This window comes from Hoplias malabaricus, chromosome 2, assembly GCF_029633855.1.
Source record: "Hoplias malabaricus isolate fHopMal1 chromosome 2, fHopMal1.hap1, whole genome shotgun sequence".
Taxonomy (NCBI): domain Eukaryota; kingdom Metazoa; phylum Chordata; class Actinopteri; order Characiformes; family Erythrinidae; genus Hoplias; species Hoplias malabaricus.
The window spans coordinates 12481843-12497245 of NC_089801.1; the positions used below are offsets into that span (position 1 = coordinate 12481843).

The window sequence follows — 15403 nt, forward strand, 5'->3', positions numbered from 1 at the left end:
GTATATGAACTAATAAATTAATGGAGACTAAATACAGGCCAATCAGAGCACGGAGACAGAAAACAGGTAGAAATAAAAAAAAATCCACCAAAGCAGGGACGTCAGATGTCTGTATATTTTAGAGCGCCCAGACTACGAGCCAATCACAACGTAAGGATGAGTCTTTCAGCCAATAGGAGCGTGCAAGGGGCGGGTTATGGCGGAAACGGGTGGCTCAAGGAATAGGCTGCTGTGCGGTTTTCACTGTACACTGCGTCTAGGACAGGGACAGCAACAGAGACAGTGGGCAGGGGAGAGCACACCCCTCCGTCAGTACACATCCCTCAAAGAAAGAGTAAGTGACATGTTTTATAATTTATCCAACAGTATTCGAACAGCTTGTTTACTTGTAGAAATCAGGATGGTTGCCAGATCCTTTAAAGATGTGTGTGAATATGAGTAATATGGGCTTTCTTTCTCTCTGTGCCTTTTCGCCTTATTTGCAAGTACAGTTTTCTTGGTGAAGGTATCGTTGTTTTTGCTGCAAAATCATGCGTCTAATTTATGGTTAATTTCATATTTTCAAGGTATTAGCAAATGCCAGCCTTTCTTCACAAGGCGTGAACATGTCAGGTTGAATGGAGCAGTAGAAATGCTCTAAAATTCCTAGGAAACATTTACTTATTTCATTAACTTCCATTTAAAGATCCTTTAAAAATATTTTTTACTTATTGGCACAAGTAAAGCAGTTATTCAGACTGTATACACAAATTTTGTATAGTTTCTTTAGAAAAGCATGGAGTAAAATGGGAGCAGTGGTATGTGAGCCTCAAAAGCCAAGCTATGGGCTGTGGAGGTATGCAATTGTGTTTTCTTGAGTGATGTGGCTCCTTCCAATACCTTAAAAATGTGCTGGAGTGGTATTTGTGATCCAGAAAGTATAATCCAAAATGAGCAGCCTACTCTTCTAAGGTAAATGCAACCAAATCCAGGTCTGGCTGTCATGAAATTTTTCCTGCCATGTTATTGTAGTTTACAAGGTGTCCAAGAGAGACTGTGTGTCCAGTACTGGAGACAGACACAGCATGAGTTCAGTAGCAGTACCAGGCCAAAAATTCGTATCCTCTGAGTCCACACGTACTGGCTCACCCACTGTGCATCTTGTGTCCCGTCGCTCCCTTGCATCTGTCATTTGTGCTGCAGCTTTGGCATACCAAGATAAGCCTGCAATTTTTATAATAACCCACAGCAATTTTCCTAAAATGATTGTCATTATTTTTAAACATTATTCTCTTGGGTTGTGCTTCTGGTGAATTATACATCAGTGCCTCCAGGGTCAGATCCTTAAGTTACCCTATTCTGCACATTTTAGTGTATTTTCTCTGCCCCATCTCACTTCACCCAAGTCATCTGCTCATAAACAAGCCCCTCGTGTGTTTCAAATGGACATAATGGAGCTATAAGAACAGCCGGCAAATGGGTAAAATGTTTTAGTCAACATTTATCTACAGTCAGTATTAGCTATAGAGTTTCTGTGGTCCAGACACTCACTGAGCAAGCTGAGGCTAAAAGAAGCAGGAGTGGCACCTTAAAACCATAAGAAATATAGCAGTGTTATAAGTTAAATGCAATGGGTAGCCAATATTAAAAGTCCATTGGGGCGCTTCTAAATGGTGTGACTTTCTAAGCATTGGATCGATCATCAGATTCTCAGTTTGATCCCAAATGGAGCATGAAAATTCTCTGAATTTCTAGGATGGCCCTCTTCCTTGGGCCCTGTTTCCCTAAAATATCTTAGTGCTAACACAATCTTTACAGGGAGATCTGTATCTCTTTACTGTTCAGTGTGAAGCTCACTCTACTACTTAAGAATTTATTTAGTTTTAAGATGCTTTTGTGAAACCAAGCCCCGATTTGTAAGTGTTCTCCTCCAAGACTGGTAAGCTGTCCAATGATATTTTGTTAGTGGAAGTTCAAAAAGCTTTTGTACTTAATTCAAGTTAATACTTTCTCAGGGAATAGGGAGAAAACACTATGATGGAAATCCAGATGGCTGTAAAATCCCAGAGGAATACTAACGAAGTAATAGAGGATATGATTCAAGGACCCCCATGTAAATTGTATTCTGTCAGAACAGGGCTTAGGCCAATCCTCCTTAGAGTCCATTTTGCCACCTTTTATATTTATAATGCAGTAAGCATTAGTCAGATTTAAATTTAAGACCTTAACAAATTCCAGAACCTGTGTCTGGAAACACTCTTATGAATGTGAATGATGCCTGGACGCTACTTGTCTCACCTCATGGAGTTTCCTCTTTGTCAAATCATTGTGCCCCTGGGATGTCTGACGCTTTATTCTCTGTGTACCTGCATTTCGTCTGCAGCTGTTATTCCCCATTCACTAGTGACGAGAGTTACATAAAACCTCTTTGTTACCTTCAGCACGTCACAGCAGATTTGTGTGAGATATTTCAGACACTGTTAAAAGGCCAGAATATCTTTCCTTACTCCAGCTTTAGCTCAGGTTGACTTAAGCCTCTTTGATTCATATGTAATTCCTGCTATCACTGAGAATTTCCAAGCACACAGCTGTCCTAGTATAATGACACAGATAAACCCTAAAGATTTTCAGGTCAGTAGGGCTGCTTAGTTATTAATTCCTTCCTGTGTGCTTCCTGAGATGAGAATTAGGTCTCAGGACGGAATAAAATCTATATTTAAAAGCTATTAAATATATCACTCTCTAAAGCCAGGGGTTATGAAATCTTATAGTTTCACATTGTTTTCTATGCTGTGCTGTTTTATATTTGTGTCTAATTATTCATACCTAGGGCGGCACGGTGGCGCAGCAGGTAGTGTCGCAGTCACACAGCTCCAGGGGCCTGGAGGTTGTGGGTTCGATTCCCGCTCCGGGTGACTGTCTGTGAGGAGTTGGTGTGTCCCCTCCAGGGTGTATTCCCGCCTTGCGCCCGATGATTCCAGGTAGGCTCTGGACCCCCCGCGACCCTAAATTGGATAAGCGGTTACAGATAATGGATGAATATTCACACCTAACGTTCAAATATATGCACCTTGGAGATGTGTGTGCAAACTCTACCTCAAATCACTGTCTGCGAGGAGTCCAAAAACACAAGGGTAGGTGGATTAACTGTGCAGGTGTGTCTGTGTGCGAATGTGTGATGTGAGATGAATTTGTTGCCGTGTTCTGCTTTTCATGATGTTAATAATTCCAAACGCATACAGTGATGTTGAGGTCTGTGCCCTGGGGCTTATTTATTTGATTAGCTACTTTTTTATGTCCATTTCCTTTTCCCTGTAAAATCATCTTGACAGCTCCACATACTTTCAGACACATTAGCACTGAGTTGTTGTCTCCCAGTCGAGGAAGATCCAAGATAAATAAATAAATAAATAAATAACTGTAGGTATTTTCAGATCTGAAGCAAAGTGTGGAGCTTTGTGTTTTCCCTGTTTCTCAAAAATTAAAGTTCTGTTTATTTGTCTTGCATGGTTGGTAGGATCTCTCACTTTTAACTTTAGTTTTTCCATTTATTGCGTTATGACCTTCTCCTTTCTGCCTGGACTGGAAATGAAGGATGGTCTATGATACTAACGAACACACTAATACATTTACTGTGAATGGTCCCATGGTGGCTTTCACTGCATCTTATAAATAATTAGGAGGTCTGGTTCCGTCGCATGTTGTCTCAATTAATTCCAAAGTCCTAGGCTCTCCTCCTGCAGTGTTTATCCTGTGGAATTATGTTTAAAAGCCAATATTCATAGCTTAGTTTTCCAGCTAAGCTAATAGCTTAGCTGTTGGTAAGGTGTGGCTTTGTAGTGTGAATGAGCGAAAAGCCTAGAACTGACAAATAGCCACTGTCTTCTTAGTTTATCCACAGTATTTATGGCAGCATATTTCTTGCTTTTGCTCTCCTACCCCTGTTAAGAGTCGTGTTTGTATGTGTGTAATGGTGTGTGCTGCTAAAAGCTGAACATTACAGAATGGAGCTATATAGCCTCTTGGGAACTGGGATGGCCATAACTGATAGTCTTGATGTAGGTTATGTCCTTCTGAAAAATCAATCCATTTACACAGCTTAAAGGTCCCTTCTAATCTAGAAATGGAGTGATCCAAGTCTATGCTTTTAAATTGCTATCTTACTAAGCTACATTATATGTCCAAATGTTTATGGACACATTAGAAAAGCACTTACCAGCAGAATGGCAGAGCTTCACGAGCCTATGTTAATAACCGTGATTTCAGAAATAACGGGTAACTATATGTTCACAAACCTTTGGCCACAAAATGTAGCATTGTTCTGCCTTTTCACTTTTGCCATCTACAAACCCCTTCCTGTTCAGGAGGCTAAAGACTGCTCTGTTATGCTTCTACATGATATTCCGCTATTAATGATCAAGCCATCTTTCTCTGTGACAGACGTGACTTTCAGAACTAAGTATTCATAGTTGTGTGGAAAGGAAAACGGATCCAGAACTGATAAGTATTTCCATTTTTAAGAGATCAGTTGGCTATTATACTGGATTATTGTCAATGAGTTTGTCTGGTGGCAGCATAGAGGGGCTGCTGGTAGCGTTGCTTTCACACAGCTCCTAGATCTTGAGGATGTGAGTTCAATCTCCACCTTGGGTGACAGTCTTTGAGACGTTTGATGTGCTCTCCCTGTCTGTCTGGGTCTCCTCCAGGGGTGGTTCAAAATTTGTTTGTCAATGGATATAAATTAGGTTGTAAACACATTAAAAATAGTTAGTGATCATTTATAATAGAAGGCATAACAGTGACCTGTTAATTGCCAAATAGTGAACTCACATCCATCTACACTGGTAAACTGGTCTTGCTGAGGTCTGACTTTACTTTGTCTGTAACTACCAATAGAATGCCTTTATACACACTGATGACACTGGGACACCTTAACATATGAAATGACTACATTACGGTACCTCCAGGTGCTGTTAATAGTCATGTAATTTTTGTGAGGAAAGATTTCCTGCCAAAGGCTTTTATATTTTATACAGTTATGGTATACATTTTTGTTCATCTTCAAGCACCAGCAGTATCTCTTCAGACATGTGTCCAACTCTCAGTAATTCTTGATACGAGTGTCAGTCATGTTGAGCCTAATCCAAGTCCATAACTCTTCAGCCTGAGCAGCAGGGCTGATCTGGGTTCAGTATTAACCTTATCTCAACTCAGCCATGAAAAAGCAAACGTGATCCACACACAGAACTCCAGCTCCCAGAGGCTTTGTGAGATCATCCCTGACTTTCAGAAGGTCATCAGCATTCATGATTCAAACCCATTCAAATGAAGTTCAAATGATCTTGGGGTGGTTTATCCCTTGGTGAATATTATTAATCTCATGGGATTTGTGTTATTTTATAAAGCCAGGGTGATTCTCATGTATAAATACTCTGTAATGCCAATAGTCTATGGACACATACTCATTGAACATTTCATCTGAAATCAAGGGGATCAATAGGTAGTGATCCCCTTTTCATGCATGTGAAACTTAAAATCTCATTGGAAAGCTTTACACTAGACGTTAGAACATTGCTGTGAGGAATTAATTTTCTTTCTGGCATGAAAGCATTAGTGGGGTCAAGCACTGGTGTCGGGAGTTCCTAAACACAAACACCATTCCAGCTCATCCCAAAGGTATTGGATTGTGCCCCATCACTCCAGAGATGGCTTTTATTGCTCTACAGCCCAACGTTGGAGTCTAGACATCGCATGGCATTGAGCATGTGCAAGTGCTGCAGAGCATCCCATTTAATTTCAAGTTAATTTTAATGTAATAATGCACCACATTATTCCAGTGCAGCTAAACTAGTTTTGCTCTGATATACAATGAATAAATAAATGCAAAATGTGGTTTGGTGTAGTCTTGCAAAAATAAGTAAAGCCTTCCCTGAAAAAGATGAGGTCTGGATGCTAGCATGTTGTACCAAAACCTGTATATATTTATATATCATTCAGCATTAACGGTGCCTTCACATAAGTGCAAGTCACCAAAGCCATGTCCACTAATGTCCCCTCATACTATCATTGATTCAGACTTTTGAACTGTGTGCTTTTAACATGCTGGGTGGTTTCTGAAAGTGTTTCTGGAAGTGTTTCTGAGCCCATGCAATCATTTCCACTATGGAACCATGTCTGTTTTAATGCAGTGCCACCTTAGGGCCTAAACACTACAGCCAGCCATCACTGATGTGATGTGAAAAGTGGCCTTTTCACTTGTATATAGTTTTCTCTAAATTTCTCTGATTCTTATTTAATGATTATACATTTTTTGATGCACACATGGCGCTTGACTAATCTGACTGTCCAGACTGTTCGTGTTTTCTCCCATTCTCTGTTGTTGAAACTAAAAATAGATGAAGGAAGCAGCACTGCTAGTTAGCTGTTTCTGCCAGTTCATGCTGCAATTTCAAGTCACTGAAGCTTGTATTTAAAGGGGACACATAAATCCTCATTTTGAAAACCATTTGTAATATAAAACATATTTATTTTAAAAATCAGTCTCAAATGAACAGCTTCCACTCATTCAGCATAAAATAGTTTAGCCTTCTGAGGCACAACAAGGTATAATAAGGAGTTTTGTTACTGCACACAGTCTGTAGCAGAGTCCATAGGGTGAATGTTTTGGGAAAAGCAATTAAATGTTGTGCTGTTCTTGTCTGTCAGGAAGCAAATGTGTCAGTCAAGCTATCTTTAAGAAACAGACATTAAAAATGCATGTCTCAAAATTACTCTTTTGGACTCTGCTCAAAGTGTTATCTTACTTTACCTTTTATGTATAAACGTAACATGTTTTTTCTGCGTATTTCACCCTTATGATTTATGAATGAAGCACAGTACAGGGCAGCCAATCAGGACAGATGTAATTCAATTAAATTAATGTTAAAAACAGACTAATTATAAAATAATATTGTAAATTTGAATTACAGGTTTATTGAAAGATGTTACTGATAAAAAAACAACCCCCCTCCCAAAAAAAAACAAAAAAACAGCAACAACAACAATAAAAAAAAAAACACATAAAATGTACAATGTGAGTCTTTTAAAAAAAGTGAAGGATCAGATCTGAAAGGTTACTGTATCTTTTCTCTTGACAGGACCCTGAGAGTGACTGGCTGGTCATTAGAGAGATGCCATTTCACTGACATCCTTTATCACCACTGGTCTTCCCTGGCCCTATGTTGACATGGCAACAGGAAGAAAAAGTCAGTATCAGTGTGTGTGTGTGTGTATATACATACATGTGATTTTATGACCATATTGGTCTGTTCATCAATGTAACCGTGGTGGCTTATCAGGCTTTGGAGGTTAGGCCAGCAAGGTAGCCACCAGGGGTTTAAAAGACCCAAGTGCTAAGCAAAAAGGAAGGATCACTCTAAATATAATAATAATATTTACACTATTTATAGAAGCCAGGCTGTACTGGAGCTGTTCCTGTGCTCTACCACAGCATTACGAGATCCACAGGAAAGCCCTTAAGAAAATACACCTTAAAAGGAGATGCCTAAAAAATGGATGGAAAAACAATGTTGATTATTAGGTTTGGTCTTATGTAGGAACAGGAACAAACAACACCAAGGGAAAGGATGGCTATCACAAAAAATGTAAAAGAAATAAGTGAACATCCTTCTTTATCAAAGGGACACTGAAAAAAAAAAAACAAAAGGAGGAAGAACTTTTATTTTTTGGCACACAGTGCGCACATCCCAGGGCTAATCAAGGTTAATGCCCTACACCTCGGCAGAGGGCTTTAATACGAGCTCAGATGCAGCCAATACTGGTAAAATGGCTGAAAGTTTTGCACTCCTCCATACTGTCTTCTTTTTGAGCCACTGAAGATTTCTTTTAGGATTCTTTTGGTCCCTCCTTGCACAGGCACCAATCCCTTACAATCCAATACAAAATAGTAAAAAAGTAACAATGAGTACTTAAATAATCAATTTTTACTTCAATTTGAAAACATCAGCTGAGCTGTTCACATTGTGTGAAAATTCCTCGATGAATGGACTGATAAAATATTACCCGTAGATTAGTTTCTAAGCCTATTTTCAAGGTTCTCTTTTCTTTCTTCTCCCACACATCGAGTTGAGTATCTCAAATGTGTATCATCATCTCTGCATGTGTCTCTGTTCCATTCATTCTCTCTGATTATACCTCTTTTTCTCTCTCTCTTCCTCCCACCTTCCCCTGCTCTAACAGGCTCTACATCGAAAGGGGGTGGCGTGCGTTTCCCTGACGATGCGGAGGAGGATCCTCTCAGTGAGAGTGGCGATGACACACAGGAGGACAAGGTCATTTCTGCTGTGATTGAACCGGACGGAGCATACCTGGTCAAGGTGAGCAAGGGGTCAGCAAACACAGCATCTGCCCAGTATTTCTTCTTACATCACAATTTCTTTCATTTCACTCAGTGTACCAGCAATATCCCAGACAGTGAGCATATATCAGTCCACTGGCTGGCACACCACTGACTGTAGACCACTCAGATTACTGTCCTGTACAGGATATAACTCATTTTTAATCTCCTCAATCAGATTTTAAATTCACAGACTTTTATTCTGCAAAACAAACTAATACAAATATTACCAACAACTATGAGAGATATAATAATGAGTATAAGCCTGATATAAAATGATTATGATAAAAATGTTGACACTGTGCTGGATTAGAATAATTTACTAATCTTATTTATAAAGGATAACAAAAAGAACCTAATGAAGAAAAAAATGTCAATTGCCCTGTGAATGAAAAAGTGGTAAAATGTGGCATTTTGTTTAAAATTCTGTTTAATCACCAGTGGTCTGCTCAGAAAACGCTGTGCAAAACACTAGTGGACCTCCAACTTTGCCCTCAGTGGGCCAACAGTGGTCCACCGTCTCCTTGCTATCGGGAATGCAGCTCCAAATGTTTACTTAAAGTGTTGGTTCTCTTGGTCTTATAATCTAAAACTTGGGCTGGAGGGTCACCAGTTCAATTCCAGGGATAAGCAAGGAAAAAATTAATTTACGGCTGAAGTGACCTTGAGCAAGGCACTTAACCCTGGGCGCCAAGGTGGTTGGCAGACCCCTGCTCCTGCCTGTTGTGTATGTGTTCACTGCGTCTAGTGTTTGTGAATAATTCCTCACTAGTGTGTGTTTGTGTGTCCACTACCACAGATGGGTCAAATGCAGAGAAATAAACTACAAAAGTTTCTGTGGACTGCCTAAATTAAAAATAATGAGAGCGTAAAAATGACATTAAATCGAGCAAGTCAAACTCAACGAGCACACAGAATCAAGAAAATGGAGCAAAAAACAGCAACAGCAAGAGAAAAACAAGCACTGTGCAGCACATGTGCTCGCTTCCTGTAGCTCCGCGCTCGCTTCACTGTTTCATTTTAGCGAACAGCCACGTAACTGCTTCGGGAAAAGATTCAAAAGTGCCGGGGCGCTCTTTGATCACTGCCCACTACAAAAGCATTTTCACCCTGGAGGGGGCACCAGTGCCCTGTGTCCTTCACAGGGCAACACACACACACTACCACTTTTGAGTCGCCAATCCACCTACCAAAGTGTGTTTTTGGATTGTGGGAGGAAACCAGAACACCTGGAGGAAATCCATACAGACACGGGGAGAACACACCACACTCCTCACAGACAGTCACCCGGAGCGGGAATCGACTGTGACACTACCTGCTGCGTCACCGTGCCGCCCAATTTAGTTTTATTGATTTATTTTATTTAAACAAATACCATGGTTGTAATTCACTCAAACATGGTTTTTAAAGCTGTAAAAAGTGACATCGGAGCTTCAGAACGTGAGCACATGTGCTTCACAGTGCTTGTTTTTCTGCTCTCTTGTCTTTCTGCTTTACTTGTAAGGTATACAAAATAAGTGACTCCAAACCTTTTTACTTACAATAGCTTTTATTCCTCTATGCATTAATCAAAAGTTACAGGAAACTATTGTGTAGCACTGTGTCTTTCTTTTCAGGCCGGTTTCCTAAGAATCCAGCACAAGTATGAGATCATCTTCATTATCTCACAAGTTCCCAATCTGGGCAAAGACACCACCCTCTCCCCAGCCCTGAGGACCACCGCTAAACCACGACTGCGTGCCACGCGCATCATACCACGCACTGAAGGTACTCTTTTCCTCTCTGACACAGAAGACAAATCACAGACGGAAAACAAAGTCTCACCTTAGCAAAACATATACATAACACAGTCCCCTTAGTCCATATTTACCCATTTTTTAAAAAAAATGGTAGATAATCCTTATTATACCAATAAGAATCCTTTGGACATAACTTTTAAAACTACATACTACTACATATAAGGTCTTAGCTGATTTCAAGTGTGTTTTTCCATATTTCCATGATCATTCAGGAGTTGGTAGCTTAGATTGTTTCCCATCTATATTCTGACACCAGTTGGACTTAGACATGACTCTTTAAGTGAATACTGCATCTGGATCTGTTTACATGGGACTAAGATCTTGTTAGTGCTTCAGATATCCACCTAAGTGCTGTACAACAGAGACAGATCAATAACCACACTCACCTTTCACACTGCCATCGATCCCTTCATTAGCAGGAATACTGCATGTGTATTTACGGCAGCATCATTTTTCTGTGGATCAATACTTTCATCACATTGGCTGGAGGTGCTCCAACTGATGGCTGTGAGCCAGCAGGAGGGAGCCTCTCTCTTTCTTTTATTACCATAAAGACGTGTTAGATGAATGAATAAAACGAAAGTCATAAAATAAACATATAAACATCTGGTCTGCATGCTTTTCAGGCTAAAACTGTAACACAAATGCTGTTAGGTTTTTATTTAAATGCCCATTACACATTAAATGTTGCAGTAATTATGATTTGATGCCTGCAAAGGTGACAGTGTTAAATCTGCACCATTTATAATGGAATTTGACATTGGAATTAGTATAGAATCAGGTTACAGAGGGATTTGAAGGGACACAAATTGGAGAAAATTTATTCATTATTAATAAAACAACATTTTCAAAGCTAAGAACTGATCATATTTAGATATTCAGATATTTGTACATGGTCAACAGGTTGCTTCAATATATATTTTGTATAACCATGTTCTTTCTATTGATTCTAACTCTGATTATTAGGATTTGGTTTTCTTTTCTAATGTGCACTTGCCTTTTTAACATTTCCTATTCCCTGATGCTTTGACTCATTTCCATGTCATTTTCACTCTTTATCAATTTGGGAAATGGCTGTAGGCTTTATCAGGCTATTATTGCATCCTGTCTTTTGTATTTTGACACACTTAGGTAACATAACTACCATAGCTTTTGCAGTTATACACTACATAGCTAATATTGTGTGGACATCAATATTTCTTCTACAATCAAATGCATTTTTAGGTAGTTTTCACCCCTTTTCCATAGTAAAATCATCTACTCTTTTGGGGGGGTTTACCCTGGATTTGTGAACATTTTTGTGATAATTTGACTGCATTCAATCATGAGGAAATTACTGAGATCAGGAACTGATTATTATTTCTAGATAATTTACACCAGTCAATCTCGTTCCAAAGGATTATGGATTAGGCTCCATCACTTTACAGAACACAGGCTTTATACCCCTCCCAGAATGTGTACACGCAATTTAACTGTCTGTTTCCAAAATGGGTGCACTTTAAAACAACTTAAGTCTATGATTATATAGTGACAACAAACATTATTTTATGTTAAATTTTAGCTTCTGTGTGTGTGTCATGCCTCATAATCCTGTACCTTTAAAACTCATTTAAATGACAGAGTTGGAGCTTGAGTACCCTAAGGTTTGAGAGCTGGGCATAGTGCTACTCTGGAATAACCATTCTTCTCTGTCTCTGAATGTTCCTTTCTTCTGTCTGTCCATTTGCACTCCTTCATGTCCACCCCTCCCTCCCCCTCCCTCTCTCTCTGCCCTTCCCCACTCCTTCTCTTTGTCTCTGTGTGTGTGTGTAGGTGGTGTTAAAGTGGTGTGTGAGTACAGTGCACTTCAGGAAGGTGTGGTACAAGAGGAGCTGACCCTAGTGAACAGAAGCAGAAGGGACAGCAGTGTTCGTGTTCGAGTCCAGGCCCGGGTGATGGGTGAGAAACACACACACAGTCTTACATAACATGAAGCAAAGTAAAGGTATTCGCATATTTGTATTCCCAACTTTGTGATGCATTATGATCAACTTCGTTGGATCATTGAACTGTTGAGGTACACGGTAAATTTAGTCTTAAAAATAAAACCATGGTTTGAAGGTCAAACCGTGTCCCTTAGAGGATCATACATCATTTCAATTGGCAGGGTTTTAGACACCTTTATGCAAGTACAATGTGATATTATACATTTACTTTCCCTATCTAAACCAACTGAAAACACACCCTTGACTTTACCACCCCAGTAATACCTGAGTACTGCTTTTTTTACTTTTTGTTTTTGTGAGTGGGGCCTTATTATTTACCGTTTCTCTATGGGCCGACACCAACTATTTCATGTTCCCCATCATATCAACAAACCAGATTATTATTTTATCTTATTTTAGTTTAAAAAAATGCATAATTGCATTTGTAGGCAACCAGATCTCCCCACATATATTTAAAACATGGCCACACACACGTATAAACGCCATCTGGTTGTTCCTCATGTTCTTTGTCCTTCGTCAGAGAAAGCTCATCATAATCCTGTGTGACATTTGGACTTCCGCCACTACTTTCATCTGAACTGCGTGAACAGTACTACAGCGTACAAGTCAGGCCATTTCTGAATAAACAACACAACCGCGCCATCTTGTGGCACATACAGCAATTTGTCTCATTATAAAACGTGACTGGGGGTTGCTATATATTAATTTTTTATCAGATATGGTGAAAGATAGTGCCAGATACTGTATGTTTGAATGTGCATGGCTAGAGCTGAATCTGCTTTGAGGGAGCATAGTGCAATTTGTGAGCACATTTTCTTAATTTGTGGGCACAACTGAATAAGTTTCCACATTAATGTCTCCTTCTTTTTTGCTAGTTTAAAAACACAGAGAGAGACTTTTACTTGGGAAAACTGAACAAACTGGGGCTATGAATGGGACAAAAACACGAATTTAAATAAAATAAATAAATAAAATTGTAAATTGTGAAATACAACCACTCTATAAATCTGAATGTGGTTCAAGTTCACAACTGCAGTGTCTGTCAATCTACAGTTTCAAAACTACACCTTTGACATGTAGCTGTCAGGATGGCCGAGCGGTCTAAGGCGCTGCGTTCAGGTCGCAGTCTCCCCTGGAGGCGTGGGTTCGAATCCCACTTCTGACAACAACCTTTTCACTTTTTAAACCACAATACCAGCTGTAAGATGTCTGACAATTTACAATATAATCCTAACCCCAGTGATTGCTGCCAGAGTCTACACGAAGCAAACCTATATGCCATGTTTCAGTTAATAGTTTCTGAGTTTAGCGTATTTTTAACATGTTAACATTTAACTTATTCACAAATAAATTCTGAAAAAAATAAAAACAAGAAATGGACAAAAACGTTTGCAAAATTTCTAATTTTTAATTAATGTATTACTTCAGACATATTTTGACTGTTCATCTGAATTTTCACAGACCGCCACCATGGCACCCCGATGTTGCTGGAGGGTGTGCGGTGCCTGGGGACAGAGAAAGAGACACCTACAAAAACCAATGACAGAAAGAAGATCTGACCACAGCTGCTTCCTTCCTTTATTATCATCTTATCAGCATGGACTGAGACAAGGAAAGGAACACAGTGCATGTGGCTCAGTATGTGCTCAAACCTTGGTGAGCCCCAACTCCAGTTTCAGCGATGCACAGAACTTTGGCCTTTTGAGGTTGGAATTTAATGTCACCAAGCTTATGCTTTAGCCAACTTCTGACATGTTTGGGATGTTCCAGTTCACAGAGGGGCTCATTAAATAGTGGATCACTGGAGCTGGAGTTGGAAAACAGTGTAGTTTCAGAACCAACTACAAGCAATATTAAAGTCCCCTGGCCAAAGACATACGAACTGTGGCAAGTTCAAATCAATGGCTGAGGAGCATCTGTTTTTTGAATTTTGCTAAGTATGTCTCAGTTATAGACGACCGTGTTAAATCTAAACTGGGTGGTTGTCTTCAGGTAGGAATGAAAGTGTTTGTCCTAAGCAGGTTTATTTAGCTTTATCATCAGTCTTGCTGCATTTTGTGGGCTTATTTTTGAATTCACATAACAACTAGGTGTATAGAGGGCACTACTGCGTTACTGCGTTTCAGAGATATGTGGAGGAGAGTTTAACATATTCTACATGTTCATGTGCTTCCTCCCTATTCACACCATTTATAAATAATCTAATGAAATGCACTTGAATATTTAAATTCACATAATTGTATTTATAATGCATATATTTCTGGCAAAATAATTTGTTGTACATTAACAGTCAGTGAAAAGACTGCTGTCCACTTGAGCACCAGTGGGCAGATGCACAGTGTCAGAATATTAGGGCCTGCAATCGTTAGTCAATACCAGGAATAAGGTCAGGACCTTGGAGAGATTATTTAAAATAACAAGCATTACAGATTTACATTTCAGTTTAGTTGTGAAAGATAGAATGAAACATAGCATTCAACAAAGAAGTTGTTTTAAAGAGAAGGAAAAAATGAAATTTTAGTTTAGCTGCATTTTTAACTACATTTTATTTATTTATTTATCCTTTAAATCCTACTATATCTTCAGCTGGATTGGATGTTTAAGTAGCTGTCAAGCACAATTTCTAAACAAACTACAAACTAGCAATCAATTTCAAGTTTTCATGGCACTTTCCTTTAAACACTGCTTTTACGGTGTGTTTATGCTTCAATTCTGTCCTTCAAAACTGAAGGGTGTATTTTGATTAAGTGGTCTCTAGCAAACCTGTGATTTACTGCATAATTTGTAAATTTCCCAATGTTATAACACTCTGAAATTTTCTAAATATTAGTTTGCTATCATTTTTTATTATTATTTCAAGATTAATAAATTATAAGCCACCAATCCAGTATATCACATATTCATATTGGCACTTTGTCAGTGTATATCCATTAAAAAAGCTCTTGTATTTCCTGTTTCTGCCTGAACTGTACATTTTGTTGATTGATGTTTGAATGTTCAGATTAATTAATCAGAATTGTATCAAGAAGTGTATGCTGAAAAAAAAAGAAATATCCCAGTGGGGTAATATAATAATAAATAGAATCTAGAACTTTTAAACTGTTACTCGGTGTCCTTACTCTGGGTTTTAGAGTTCTGACAGTCAATGGTAACTCAGTGGAAAACTCATAAAAACTTGGTGGTATTCTGTGGCTAAATCACTTCTGTAAATATATGCAACTCATGAAACTGCAAAGCATTTTCTT

The 15403-nt window shown here is 39.0% G+C and overlaps 1 protein-coding gene across 1 annotated transcript; it reads left to right on the forward strand.

Moving 5' to 3' along the window:
* The first annotated feature begins 233 nt into the window (after nt 1-233).
* Nucleotides 234-15241, forward strand: LOC136687483 (adipose secreted signaling protein). The gene is made up of 6 exons (XM_066661937.1): nt 234-334; nt 7116-7223; nt 8218-8354; nt 9991-10141; nt 11986-12111; nt 13620-15241. The coding sequence occupies exons 2-6, from the start codon at nt 7205-7207 to the stop codon at nt 13715-13717; spliced, it is 531 nt and encodes a 176-aa protein (XP_066518034.1). The 5' UTR covers nt 234-334; nt 7116-7204; the 3' UTR covers nt 13718-15241.
* The last annotated feature ends 162 nt before the right edge of the window (nt 15242-15403 follow it).